The 14,997-nt window shown below is 40.7% G+C and overlaps 1 protein-coding gene across 1 annotated transcript; it reads left to right on the plus strand.

Moving 5' to 3' along the window:
• The first annotated feature begins 8,008 nt into the window (after positions 1 to 8,008).
• On the plus strand, positions 8,009 to 10,416 carry tmcc3 (transmembrane and coiled-coil domain family 3). Its single transcript, XM_030792897.1, has 3 exons — positions 8,009 to 8,853; positions 9,026 to 9,161; positions 10,111 to 10,416. Exons 1-3 carry the CDS (start codon positions 8,009 to 8,011, stop codon positions 10,414 to 10,416), a joined length of 1,287 nt encoding a protein of 428 aa, XP_030648757.1.
• Positions 10,417 to 14,997: the final 4,581 nt, after the last annotated feature.

Raw genomic sequence — 14,997 nt, forward strand, 5'->3', positions numbered from 1 at the left:
TTTTGATTAAATAGCTGTATTGTCTGGTGTGTATTTGGTGATTAATACTTTATCCCAGGTAAAGAGATATTTTCATTATTTAGCTGTATAAAAATGATGGGAAAATCTGAAAACAGTGCCCAAAACAAGACACTGGGAAACAGATGGGACAGCAGGAGCAAATCTGTAAAAATGTAAACCTTGTATGTATGTATGTCTGGTTTTCTAGGTATGCATGTTCTACAGCGACATTGTTGATAAATCCGACCAACCACCAGCAGTGTCACTATGAATCTTGGGTACCTTTTTCTTTTCTTTTCTTTTCTTTTCTTTTCTTTTCTTTTCTTTTCTTTTATGTTTTTGATAATAGTGGTGTGGATTATTTAAGGACAATGCTCATGTCCCACATAGTGATTCTAGTGTCAGTAGGGCCAACGCACCAGCACTTCCTCTGATACAAACACCCCCCCACCCCCCCATAAACACTTCTTTTCCAAAATCATCTTTTCCTAAAAGTGTCTCATTTTACATTTTAAATTGACCACATTGTTATTTTTGCAGTTCTGTAAAAAAAAAAAAAAATCACTTCCATTGACAAATACAGGGACTCATTCAAACACCTATCCTTTACATTGGTTGATCAGACTTCTTTGCACTTAAGCAATTTGTTTCCAATAAAATGAGTAAAAGACTTGATACGTTATACAGTGCCTGTTGTGCTCATGTTTTTCACATGTCAGACTTCACAAAGCAGTCTAATTACTACACACACAAAAAAATGCCAGATTCAGGCATGGCGCAACAAACTAACTACTGGTGGGATGATAAAGTTCAGGCTCATTTTTCCATGGCATGACCATTTTCATGACACTAGTGCAAACACAGTTCAGTAGAGGAGCACTAAATTACTAACACAGTATAAGCCTGGACCCTCATCATTATCATTATCATTATCATTATCATGTTATTGTTGTTCTTGTTATTATTATTATTAGTAGTAGTAGGAGTTTGGCAACAAAAATGCATGGTTGATACTGTAAACCTTTTCTGCTAAGGCTCACAGAGGACAACTTAGGTGCTATCACATGCACTAGAGACATTCAGGTCACAGGAGATCACAGGAGATGTTTTTATGGCTTATTTTTGTGCGAACACCCTTATCACCATCCAAATTCAGCTGTTCTTTTGTGAATTCACAAAACTGCAGGAAGTGCATGGACAGATCAGATATTTATGTTATGAAATATGCTTGAACTCTGGAATGCTGTTTAAAGAAGTAAGCCAGTACAGATGTAAGCACACACACACACACACACACAGATGCACACACACATTGGGTTGGAGACTCTGCTAAGCTTATTAATTATGAATTCTCCTCTAAGCCTGCTGTGGTCTCACGCTGAGGACAGGCTGAAATATTCATGCATCTCTAGCAGACACACATACACACACACACACACACACACACACACACACACCAGTCAACAGTGTTTTACTGACATATACACACAAAAACACATACAAATCATAAAGACAGTGTATTACTAACACACACACAAACACACACACACACCAGCCACAATAACAGTGTGTGTTACTGACAAGACATTACTCTTGTCAAGACATTACAGGTGTGACCTTTCCACACACTACACAGTGCAGCCTAAGAGCTAAATGTGAAGTCTGTTCACTTACTGGGCTGTAGCTTTAACTGCAGTAGCTTCAGTTTGGACAGGGGTTCACTCATACAGTGAACAGCTCCTTCTTTCTAACCCCAAAAATCATCTGTTGAGCTGGGGCCAGGGGGCTGGGGGGTGCTCACTTGAAGTGTCATGTTCCTGGAAAAACTCTGAGACAGTGCCTTGTCCTGCTGGAACTACTGATGGGATGGATAAAACTGGTAAAAGTGCAATGGTAAAACTGGCAGCCATGAAGGGATGCACTTGGTCAGCAATGTTCAGATATATAGTAATGTTAAAATATTGCTCAGCTTGTGTCAGGAGACCTAACAGAAACCACGAAAGCAGTTCTCACACTGTTGCACCACTGTCTCCAGTGAGAGTGAACCAGGACTCACCAAATCAGCTAATGTTTCTGAGTTTTCTCTGTCATACAAGGTTGGTTACTCTGTATTTACAAGAGCTGCTGTCTTTTTGCTTTTAACTGGCAGGATCGGTCCAGACAGATTGGGTAATCTGACAGGGCGTTTAGCGTCCTACAGTTGAACTACGCCATTATTCGCCCTGTATGTGGGTCACCTGTTAGCTGGCACTACTATTGTCATTCTCCTTTACCTCTCTCATTAATGGGGTGATTTTGCCCAGTAAACTGTTGTTGATTGGATGTTTTTTGGTTGTTATTGTTGTTTATTGTGCCATTCCAGTTGAACATCAAGAAGAAGCCCAGGAAGGCTTTTTCCAAGAAAGTGAAACTCTTGTGACAGACAGAAAGAATACTGCTCGGATAACTTCTTATGAAAAGTGACTGTATTCCTCGAGGCCTGTCTGCCAGTGTTATGTAGCAGGCTGTGGTCATGTGACTCATTGTCAATGGAAATAATCCATTTTCATGGAACGTGGGGGATGCAGTCTTGCAGTCATGTCACATGTAGCCTTACATGTCATCCTGCATGTAGTCTTGGGGGTCTTGTCAGTGACCACTGGAGTGCAGACACACACATAATGTCTGTATATATATAATTCAGAGTGCTGAATCATTGATAATACAACCGGTCTCATGACACTAGATGACAAGAAGAGCCAAGTTCTGTGTGTGTGTGTGTGTGTGTGTGTGTGCGCACGCACACGTCTCTCTCTCTCACACATGCATGCACGCACACACACACATACACACACACACACACACACACACACACACTCAGAGACAAACCAGTCTGTTTAGATGTAAAGGTGAACTGAGAGTAAGTTTCAGGTCTTTGAATGTTGGATGGCATCATCCTCCCTGCGGGAGCACTTTGTAGTCTGAGAGATTAAAAGCCTTACTCAGACTCTCACTGTCACAGATCTACTCTTACCTGTTTTATTTTCTCTCATCTGTCAGAAGACTGGCCAAAGTCATAAAAAGGCAGCTCAGATATAGGCAGTAATATATCTTAAATATTTTCCTCATACATTTCAAGCATTTCACATTTGGACAATTCTGTGGTGGTAACATAAGTAGGATTTTATCATAACACTATCATATCATTTTATAACATAATTCTGTCTCCGTACCACTGCCACCCTCGGTTCCTTTTACCGCTTTTCTCAAAACAACAAACCGCTGCATGTTTAATTGCACAGCAGATTTGCTTCATTTAACCAGGTGTTTTTAAATATGATGTTGTTGGTGGTGCTTTGGAACAGATTTGATCATTACCGGGTTGACTTCACACAAAACAACAGAAGCTGGTTGCAAAAAGCCAATTAAAACTATCATACCTTCAAGGAGCATACCTGGCTTTACACGCACACATAGTTTTGTCACTTTATATCTGGGGCAAATGTCTCTGGAACAATGTCCACTTGTCAGACATTAATGTCCTCATTAGCACGCATGGTTCAACCAATGACACAAGAACCAAAATGATACACACACAGCTATTGGGTTCCGTTTACAAAAAGTTGCACTTTCTGTTTTCCTGCTCAGTTTTTACACCTTTAGCATTGCCAGTGTGAATGTAAATGTTAAATATAAATGTAAATATTAAATATAAATGTAAATATTAAATGTTAAATCTAAATGTAGGATTTGAAAACGAAACATATAGCTAAATGCTAATTGCCCACGCCCCTCCAGAGAGCGTCACGCATCAAAGACATCACACACTGAACTGATTGGTTCACGCGTCGTTTTTATATGCATAGCCACTCGATGCAAAAACTGAGGTCACACATTGGGGGCATTACATTTATATTTAACATTTACATTTATATTTAACATTTATATTTATAGAAGAATATATTATTTTATAATTTTACTTTAATGCAGATCATTACTCTTGGAAAATAGTTGCTAAAGTAATTAAGACTTAAGATTTATAGAAGAATATATTATTTTATAATTTTACTTTAATGCAGATCATTACTCTTGGAAAATAGTTGCTAAAGTAATTAAGACTTGCTAAAGTAAAATGACTAAAATTTTGCTTTCGCCTATTTTCAGTCCAGGCCGAGCAGCCTGTTACATCCAACCGAACTAGTGGGCTACAGTGTAACATTTGAGTCAGTTGATTTGGTCATCTGACGTGTCATCAATGATTAAACGCTCTGAATTTTAAATGCTGTATTTGTGTGCATGCCTTCGTGTGAATCGGGTTGCCAAAAGAATCCCACGTAAGAACACCAGGACTTTTAAAGGTATTACATTTTTTATCAACATACTTTTTAATGGAACGTGAGATCAACAAAGAGAGAAATACGTCTCTGCAGACATCAATAAAGCCACCTGTTCATAGCGGGGTATGGCAGGTGTTCGCGTTGTTTTATTTTGCTCTCTCTCTCTCTCTCTCTCTCTCTCTCTCTCACTCACACACACACACACACACACACACACACACACCTCTTGGTTGAACTTGGGCAGGTTCGTTTCGTCAAATCTCACAGCTTTCAAAACCATTAACAGTGGTTTCACCTATACCAAACTGCGGAACTATGCCTAGGAATGACAAGGCGAATTTTCATCCTGGAGTCTAATGAGGTCACTAAACTGGACCAAAATGGTAAATATGAAAAAATTTACACCGATGTATGTTTCCGGAAGCCTTGGCGCGGCACGCGTCGTTATGTTGATAAAACATACGGTATGTATGAATTAGGTCAGGGAAGTCCTGGAAGACTCGCAGTAAGGGAAATATCATAGATAGTCGCTTACTCAGTAGTTTACGGCGTAGCGCTCATACTCATCGGATTTATGAGCGTAACTATATCATAATTTTGACCACGTCAAAATAACGTCGTAGGAAGTTAATCATTTGCGTTAATCACGGAGTAACCTCCCAAAACCGGTCATTCATTAGAGTGCGCATGAAGCCGTGGCTAAACTGATCGTAAATCAAGCAGGGAGAAATCGAAGTCGTGCCTGGAGTTTGCGTTTCATCACAGGTAATTTTGTCAAACAAATACATCAATTATGTTTGCGTTACAGCCTTATCAAACAGGCTACTTAGCTTCGTCTAAGTTTAAACATGTTAATGATGACCGCCTTTTCTGAGTCGCGTAAAGGTATTTTTTTCAACAGACTGTTTACAAACAGTGTTCTGACAGTAACTCATGGCAGAGTACAGGTATACCAAGGTTAGGCTACAATAACTTGTCATAAAACCTTGATAAGATCTTTGTTGTACACACTGTAAAACCTCTCGAAGGAAAACAGAAGATAATATGTCCATGGCAGTTAGGGGTGTCCTGTTCTTGATAAATAGTCTGTTGATTTTCCGGTGAATTGAGTTAACGTCTGAACGAAGATTAGAGCCGTGTCACTTCTTCTTGTGAATGACTGTGAAACGATCGTATGGGGTGCTATGAAACTAAAACAATGCGATTATGCACAGTTTTATACCGCTCCATCACCATGGTGGATACGGTAAAAACGAATATGCTATTAATCGGTTTTAAAAGTTCAAATGTGCTGATGCTGAGATCTCTTCTTATCAGCTCTTGTTGTCGTTCTGTGGGTGACTCAAATGTACGTGAAGTCCTAGACTATCGCCGTTCAACAGGTTAAACCGGTTCAGCCATGTAAATTTCCAGGTGTAGTTAAATTACTGAATATGTCTGATGTCTCTTTATGCAGATGCTCACCATTTTAGTGTGACATTTTATCAGTTTGGTGTTACATTTTTCTGCGTGAACAAAAAACACAACAGATACAGGCCTTACGTATGTTTTCACGCTTAGGGGTGTTCACATGCTCGTGCTCTAACCTAGATTAATCAAGAGAATGATCATAGAGACATTTGGCCTGAATGTTCTGAGAACATGTCAGTGTTTGTCTGAGTGACTGTGACTTTTCTGAGTGACATTTATACACGTTTGTTTGCATGAAGTAACTGGCGTCTTTTGGCGGGAATGAAAGTATATGCATGAACTGGGAGATGGTGAAAGCAGCCTAAGTCTGTGGGCCCGCCCTGACTGGTGTCAGTGGTACAGGCCGGTGGCAGTGGTGTACCACTGTGGAAAGTGTTTTCCTGTTCTAGATTGAGTCCACTGATACTAGTTGTACAACACTTGAATGCCACAAGGTATCTGAACATTGCTGACCAGGTGAACAGGTATCGATGTCAGATAGCTAGATGCCATACGGTCTATAAAAACAGATGTCTGCAGATGTTGTGTGTGTGTGTGTGTGTGTGTGTGTTCGGTGTGCATTCCTTTAGATCCCTCGATAATGTATGTGACGCAGACACGCAGAGAGGAGATGATGAATACGCACACACGGTTCCTTCCTCATTCTAGGAATGTTTCACTGGAATCCCGCGAGCCCAGTGACAGAGGGGAAACAGAATGAGTCCTGTCACAGTTCCTGTAGTGTAACTTGATAACAATCAGGCCTGGAGAGGTCTCAAATAGCTTCCCTCGTGCTGTTTTACTGGCATAACCAGAGTGATATTGCGTCAGCTTTTTGTAAAGAGTGCTGTAACATTATTAATGACAGAAAAATGCAATACTTTATCCATTGCATTAATGATAACACCCCAAATTAACAGACTTACAGTGATGAAATTAGAAATCTCTTCTTGTTCTTTAAAGTTTCCCTGTCATAGTTTATGTCCAGATTTTGTACCTCCTGCTGCCACAGTAGATAGTAATTATGATAGTAATTATGCGAATGTACTGGAAAAGATCTGAGGATCTCAGTCTGAGAATGCCTTTTATATGCCTTCAGAAAAAAAAATCAAATCAGACAGATAGTGTATTAAGGGCCTTATTAAAGCTATTAGGAGGAATATGAAACACCAACACTGGTGTATATTGTATTGTGGATTTGATTAAGCAGTAGTAGTTGTAGTTGTTGTTGTCAGCGTTCAGTCCAGTGGAAGGAAAATAAATCATATGTAGGGTGTGTCCTGTTGGTCTGTTTGTTTAAGAACAAAACTCAAAGACACAAACCTTAACAGACTAAAAGTTGTCCTTTTCTTTGACATTAGACCCGCTCCCATCAGGGTTCTTGTAACAGACTTTTGGTTTGTGCTCCTGTGCTGTGGTCCTCAATAGTTAAACTGAGAGTGAGGTTTGGAACGGAGACTTTAAGTCTTCTGTGAAAGATAAATAATCAACAACTTAAAAGGGACAAGAGCTTTCTGGTCAAGGGGCTTTACTCTAATAAACTCAGCCTGTTTACTGGACAATTTGAAATATGGTCAAACACTCAGAGTTAAACTCCATTAAAGACCTATGCAATTTAGCTTAGAGTAGTACAATTAAAAGTCACTCCTGTCAAATCTGAAAAATCCTCAACAGAAAATGATCAGCTTTACTGCTAGGGATGAAAAAAAGAAAAAGAAAAAAAAACCAACCTTTCAACATATTGAAAGTGTATATGAAAGTTGAAATGATGTTTCGGGTGTTTAAAATGTGGTGGTTTACAACCCGGTGTTCCTCTCTGTCAGCAGTCGCTTTATTTGGTCAACTGTGGTGTAGGAAGGCCGCTGGACAAACTTTGGCCCACTTTTCCTTTTTCTTTTCTTTCTTTTTTCTTCTAAAACCACTCGTGCCATGTCTCCCAGAGTGAATCTTTTTTTCGCTTGATTTTTTTGTGTCACCTTGTGTCAAATTCTGTGCTGCTGTTTCATGTAGATTTTTCATAAAAAATGGCTTGTGACCAGAGCATGACTATTAAATGACATTTAATTGATAAATCTATACTTTTCTGAGCTCAGTGCACAAAGAGCCTTTATACATATCTCATGTTTCAGTGATAAATGCTCATTTTAATCTTTTAATCCATTCTTACTTTACTGCTGTATTTATCAATTTGTCTGGGTTTTTTTCATTGTTTTTAGGCACATCAGGGTAAGGTGGTGAAGACTATGAGCGCACCCACGTCAATCCTTAACACAGGCTCTGATTCATGTTTAGCGCTCGCTGGGCAGCGTAACGTGCAAACCCAACCGTCCCAACTGGACAAACTTCACCAGAAGATGCTCAGAGTAACGGAACAGTTGCGCATAGAGAAGATCCAACGGGAGGATCATTTTTCAGAGTATCTGCAGCTTGTTCGCAATGCAGACAAGCAGCAGAGCAAACGCATCAAGCAGGTGTTCGAGAAAAAGAATCAGAAATCAACACAGAACATGGCTCGGCTTCAGAAAAAACTAGAGCAATATCACCAAAAGATAAGAGAGATAGAGTCCAGTGGCGAAGTACCCACTCAAGTGTCGTTAAAGGACTTCAAAGTGATATCCAAGGATAACCTAAAGGAATGTGTGGATGGGCGACAGGCCAGTCTAAATAAAGCGAAAACACTTGGCCCAAGCAGTTCCCAACCTTATTTCGACAGCAAGCGTGCCAGCTTCGCCCGCAACTCGTTCGGAAGTGCAGACAACATTACGCATCTAAAGAGCTCTGCAGAAACATATGGTGTTCTGGGTAGGAGTGGTGCTCTCACAGCCAAACACAAATACTCGAGTGATGATGAATGCTCAACAGAGACTTCTCTTTCGGTCGAGAGTAACGGACAGTCAAGGGTTTTACTGTCAGGGGTGGGGACATGGCAATGTGCAGAGAGCTCCATCAGGCTGGAACAGGCTATGGAGGAGATCCGATTAGTGAGGGAGGTACAGAATCAGTTGGCAGAGGACCTGGGAGCTCTGACAGTACAGCTCAAACAAGATTCCGAAGTTATGAGGCAGTCATTACAAGAGGAGTGCTACAGGTGTGTACAAACCAACATGCATGCACAGACGTGCGTGTGTGTACACGCACACACACGCATGCACATACCCATGCACACAGGTATACACATACACAAACATATTTCCTGAGCAGGTTTATATCCCATTTTTTTTACATTATTTATATATTTCCCTTGTGTTTTTTTTTCTTAGATTGGAACAGTTGGAGGATCAGCTGAGTGATCTTACTGAACTCCATCAGAGGGAGACCACCTCACTGAAACAGGAGTTAGCCAGCATGGAGGAGAAAGTAGCCTATCAAGCTAATGAACAAGCCCGTGATTTACAGGTATGCTCTCAAGCTAAACAGATACAATAACTGTCAGGTGAAAGTAAACACAGTACAACATTATTTACATTCTTTTGTCTCTAAATTTGACACAGAAAGAAATATTGAAAATGTCAAACAGGCCCTTTTGTTGTTTTTTTTTTTGTGTGTGTGCCTGTGTGCGTGCGTGTGTGCGCGCGTGTGTGGGTGTGTGTGTGGGGGTGTGTGTGAATGTGACTGGGACGAGCCAGGACTGAAGAAGTGATAAGAACAGAATGATAAAGTGTTAATAAAGTTATTGTATTTTAAGGTCATGAAAGATAAGACAGAACTAAGAAAGATGTCAAAGGGTAAAGTGCAAAAGGAACTAGGCATCACATAGTCAAAAGCTCCCATACATTAAATAATACACACATACACACATACTGTACATATATAAAATAAAGTTGATAATAAATGCTGGGAACTTGCAGATTCACTGACAAAAAATTGGCTACTTCAAGGCCTAGCAGGTTCTCAGACACTGTCACACCCAAGATCCCACCTGTACCCCACTGCTCTGAGAGTCTGGTGTTCTCTCTAAGTATATTCAGAACGTCCCTTTACAGCGACAATAAAATACATTGTTAACATGGGGAGGAAGCACTGAACAATACACACTTGAACAATATCACACATCAGTGTTGCAAGGTTGCACTGAATTCCACCAAATCATTACTGAAGGATACATTTAGATTTTTCTTCTAATTCTTGTTATTGTTTTCACTATTATTACTGTTGTCATAGTTTATTCAAATTCTTTGTACAAATGCTTCAAGTAAACTGGTCACGTATTACTGGAATTTGAAAGACATTTTTGGAAGCATTTTTCAGATATTATCTCCCACCAAATGGGTAGTCAAATTCTTGTGACACTGTCCAAACTGCATTTTCTAAAAATTTACCCCTCCCTCTTTCCTCCTCTCCACAGGAGGCTCTGGAGGTGTGTCAGACTCGTATGAGTAAACTGGAATTACAGCAGCAGCAACAGCAGCAGATAATCCAGCTTGAGAGTACGGATGCCAAAGTTCTACTGGGGAAATGTATCAATATTATGCTGGCTATTGCCACAGTGATCCTCATGTGCACTTCTACCATGGCTAAGTTTACTTCGCTGCTGCTGCGGAGTCGCATGCACGTGTGTGGGACGTTAGTGTGTGTGTTTCTGCTCGGATTTGGCTGGAGCAGTTGGGAGCATGTACAGTGTGCTGTCCAGCGCATGTTGTTGCCCAGCTGAGAGAAAGAGCAAAAGGTTTTAGAAAGTTTTGAAAGGATGTGTAGTCAGAAAAATTCCCCTGTGCCTTGCTTGATTCAGGAAATGAAGGGAATGTGTTCTCTCTGACTTGGTGTCTTATTGTGAGGTACAGTTTGAAAAAGAAAAACCTCCGTGAAGGGTTCTCTGTCTCTACTGCCTTTAGCAGTATTCCTATAGCGTTGTTATACTTAACAAATGATGAAACGGATGGAGGCTAAAGAGGATATTTTTGTATTTGCCTTTTTTTTTTCTATTTTCAGTGTTCTTTTTGACACATTATAACTCCTGAACTCTCACCTCATAGGCCCTACAATTGACATGATACTAATTGTAATCATAAGGCTATCGAAAACTGGACCTACTGTGAAGAAGGAAATAGGTATTTAACAGCATTTGACTCTCAAAGTGCCAGGTGCTACAACAGTCTGGTGGAACTGTTTATTAAAAGTTGTGTTCACCCTTCCGACTATTTTTATTCATTTGTACTGGGATCTTGGAGTGTCAGTCTTGGAGACTTTTATTTTGACACAGTGAAATAAACTATTTCAACCCATCTCTGATGATCAGATCATTCCCTTCTTTGTACCCGTTACTGCTGTTACAGCCTGTGAGCTCCATTTTCTTTTATTTGTTTTCATTTACAGGTTTCTCTGATGCTGTTTGATAACCTCTCCTCAGAGAAGGTCCATAAAAAACATGCTGCTGATAGCTGTCCTTTTGAGGGATTAATTGTCCTTTAACAGTCCTTGTGCTAAACAAGTTTTACTACAAAGTACTGTAGTCATTGTTACTTGTGCTTTCTTCAGTGTCATGGCGCCCCCTGTTGGTCATGGACCCTTCATGCAGTTACAAAGCTCTCATTTCTTGGCAGTCTGATGGGGTGGCATATTCTCAACAGCAAGATGTTGAAACCATCCAAACTTTCACTGATGTCGCCAAATCCACACAAATACATCTACGAAAGAAATCTCTCAAAAAGCCCATTTCTTCATCTGTCTACAAAGGTGCACATTGTACAAGCAAACAAAATCGGTTTGGAATCAAAAACAACCAGGTTAGCCAGCTCTCTTGACTTCCTGAGGGCAATACTGGGCACCGCATGACCATCCACCTGAATGGATAACAACCAGATGACTGCGGTAATGCTTCTACAATGGACTCACAGGAGGAAACTGGAAAAACTAAGAAACGAAAACTTCTCCAGACTGTTCTCAGTGTGAATCTTCAGTGTGAGACTCACTGAACTATACCATCACCTCAACACCAGTTTCTCTGATGCCATTAATGCCGTCTTCATCACATCTATCATGGAACTCCAGTATGCAGAAAGCAGTGCCATCATAGCCCATTGCGAGAAAGTGTATCCTGGATGTATTTGTGAAAGCAGACAAGCTGAGGGTGAGAAAACTCACTCCCCCACTGGCTAGAAAGCTTGCTCTGGCATTATGGCAGCCTCTTATATCATGTGTGGTACCCTGGTCTGGTCTCAGCTGTAAACTCCAGTTCAGTTGAGAAATTGCACTCTTCCCATAAACACATTGTGCACACATTCAGTAAGTGGAAATGGAATGATTCTGTAACAATGTGTGTTTGGCATCAAACCTTGGAAGGTTCTTCTCATGAAAACACGTTTCAATGAAAATGACCATTTGTATTCAGTCAGATTACTTCCTGGGACCTGTCCATATTTAACGCTCTGGTGATTTGTCTCTAATACCTTCATTTCCCCCTTCCTATTACTCTGACATGAGGTACAATATCAAAGAGTCAATTAGTTTTCTTCATTTTCCATAATAAAATTACAGCTCTTACACTGACATTAAGACAGGAAAACAGATTTGCACAAAAACTAATACTGTTTATTAAGACATGCTGAAATAATTTTATATACGCTATACATATAGAACATCTGAGGTATAAATTACCATTTAAATTTTTATATATAAAATACTGCTTTGTGTTTATACAACATTTTAAAACAACTATATCAACTTGATCCTCATCCTTGGTGTCAGTCCTTGCTTCCGTGCATTCATGCTTTTGAAGTCCTCCATTCAGCTATAAAAACAGAGATTCATTTGTCCATATAAACTGGTCAGAATGTTTTCTTAGCCCTTGAAGTTCGTCCTTGTGCCGACGCATCCATGCATTTCAAGTCCTTCTGCGACAGAGGTAAGAATTCACTTCTCCAGATAATCCCATGGTCCTGTCATGCTGAAATTCAGACGTGTGGAGTCCAGGAAGGAGACGGAGAGACGCTGTCCTGACGATGAGCTTTATGTTCCCGGTTCCACTCAGAGATGGAAATGGGTCCTGCTGGAGATAATGGAGTGGCCTGAGACTTCAGCCGGATCACACTGATACTGGGCACAGGAGACATCTGCACAGAAAGACAGATACAGAGAGAGAGAGAGAGAGAGAGAGAGAGAGAGAGAGAGAGAGAGGGGAGGATCTTCACAAGAACATCATTAGTAATCATGTTATTAATGTAATAGTGCATGTGTTAATTTAAATTCCAAGGTGAAATGGGAATAGAGAGGGTAAAAAGCTGGTGGACGGCTGGTTGACTGAAGTCGTGTCACAGGGAGTCCACTCTGTCCATAAGCTGCTGGATGTGATGGTCCAGACAGTTGAAGATGCCTGTGGACAGAGAGGCTGGACGTCCATAAACACTCAGTTCCAAAGAGAACACCTCATCCAAGAAGGCCAGCATCTCCGCCTGACAACACACAAGAACACAGGGACACAGGTCAGGCCCAGAACCCATGTTAACCCACTAATAGATCCACAAGCACTACATAGCTCGGTGACTGAGAGAGGTCAGGAGGTCACCGTAGTGAAAGTTATTACCTGCATGGTCAGCAGATATCTCTGTGCCCGTGGCTGCCATCCTCCGGGAGAGACAAAACTGTTGATGGTCCTCATGAGGTGATCCAAGAAACCACCGTGTCTCTGAGAGAAAAAGGGAAGTGAAAACATTTATTTATGTAGCTCTGCTCTCCACTTGCCTTAGTTCAGCCATAAGAGCTTAAAAAACACCAATACAAGAACGCTTTACACGCACACATTCTATCGTCCAGAGGCACATCACATGACTTACAGGGGTAATCTGTGGTCTTGATCTCGCAAACATGCCAAAATAGATCAGTTCATAAACAATGTCTATGAAGTTGAAATGGTGAATCTGAGGAAATAGCAACAAAAGCCTTAATTATATATCTGTCAAAAAGACAGAAACATGAAGCATTTATATCATATTTTACAATAGATGAGTAAATACAAATAGAGTACTGCAAAGTGTGTCAGTGGGTTAAACAGTGAATGGGTAAAGCTGTGGGTAAAACTATATGACACTACACAGAATGTTAACATACCCCAACTTCAGCCAACTCTGCCCTGATGCCTTCAGCATTGGGTGGGTGCTGTGTGAAGGCAATCAGCTGATCATAGGCCCGCTGGAAACCAGTCGCATCCTAAGAGAGAGAGAATATACATCAAGTATACTCTGTAATGAACGATTTAAATTGAAGTATTAGGACAATGAAATTCACTGGGTTACCTTTCCATTGAGCATGGTCAGGCCAGTAAGGAGAATTCTCCCTGCCACCATCACATGGTTTCTGTTTTGAGTGTTGTTCAAGACAATCTGATTTGGAGGAGGGGATGGGTGGAGAATGGATGGAGTGTTGGAGAAAAACACAATCTGTGTCAATAAAAGCAGACTCAACTACAGGGTTATAAAGAACTGCTGGGAAGTGATCAAACACTCACAGTGAAAGCCATGCGCAGTCCATTTAGTCTGATAGTGACGTCTGTGAATCTCCTGATGGAGAAGTAGTTACTGTAAAAGACAAAAGCTGTAATCAGTGTTCGGAAACTAACAATACTGTCAATAGGTGCTGCACACACACACACACACACACACCTCACTGTGTATTCTCCCTGCTGTTGGGACATTAACACAGAGCATTAAGAGTGTAAGAATAATATTCTCTCTAGGATCCTGATAAACACCAGAATACTCACTTCAGAGACGGCACCTCTCTGACCTCAGGGGACACACCCTCCTCCTCCTCACTTTCCTCCTACGTACAGAATACGTTACAGTAAAACTTAATGTAAAGTCAGACAATAAATATTACATAAACCATGAATTTAAACAGTTACACATGTGCAACAGTGTATAATGCAGTGCCACAGAGTGTAACTGTTGTGTCTCATGTGTTATGCAGGGTGTGAAAATGTTGTGTGTGGTGTGTAGTGTAGTTAAGTATTTGAGTGAAGTGCAGTGAGAGTTATGTGTGTGTTACCTCATCCGTGCTCTGATCTGGTAAAGGTGGAGAGCTAGACTGAGGTGTCATGCTGGTATAGATGGTATTGGTGTCACTGGTTGCTGTGCTGGTGAAATCTCCATTTCCCTCAATGGTGATGCCTCTGTAAGTGACAGAGATCTTCTTCTCCTAATGAAAACAAATGACAGTAGAGTTTGGTTGCTAAAGATTATTCTGGATTGAACAAGTGACATGTATCTCCCTCAGTATTAGTGTCCTGGGTCAGCACTTA

The sequence above is a fragment of the Chanos chanos genome, chromosome 1 (assembly GCF_902362185.1).
Source record: "Chanos chanos chromosome 1, fChaCha1.1, whole genome shotgun sequence".
NCBI lineage: Eukaryota > Metazoa > Chordata > Actinopteri > Gonorynchiformes > Chanidae > Chanos > Chanos chanos.

Excerpts from the sequence above, each read along its gene's own strand:
- tmcc3 (XM_030792897.1), top strand. The coding sequence starts at position 8,009 with ATGAGCGCACCCACGTCAATCCTTAACACAGGCTCTGATTCATGTTTA. Across the intron at positions 8,854-9,025 it reads TTACAAGAGGAGTGCTACAG|ATTGGAACAGTTGGAGGATC; the intron begins GTGTGTACAAAC and ends TTTTTTTCTTAG. Across the intron at positions 9,162-10,110 it reads AACAAGCCCGTGATTTACAG|GAGGCTCTGGAGGTGTGTCA; the intron begins GTATGCTCTCAA and ends TCCTCTCCACAG.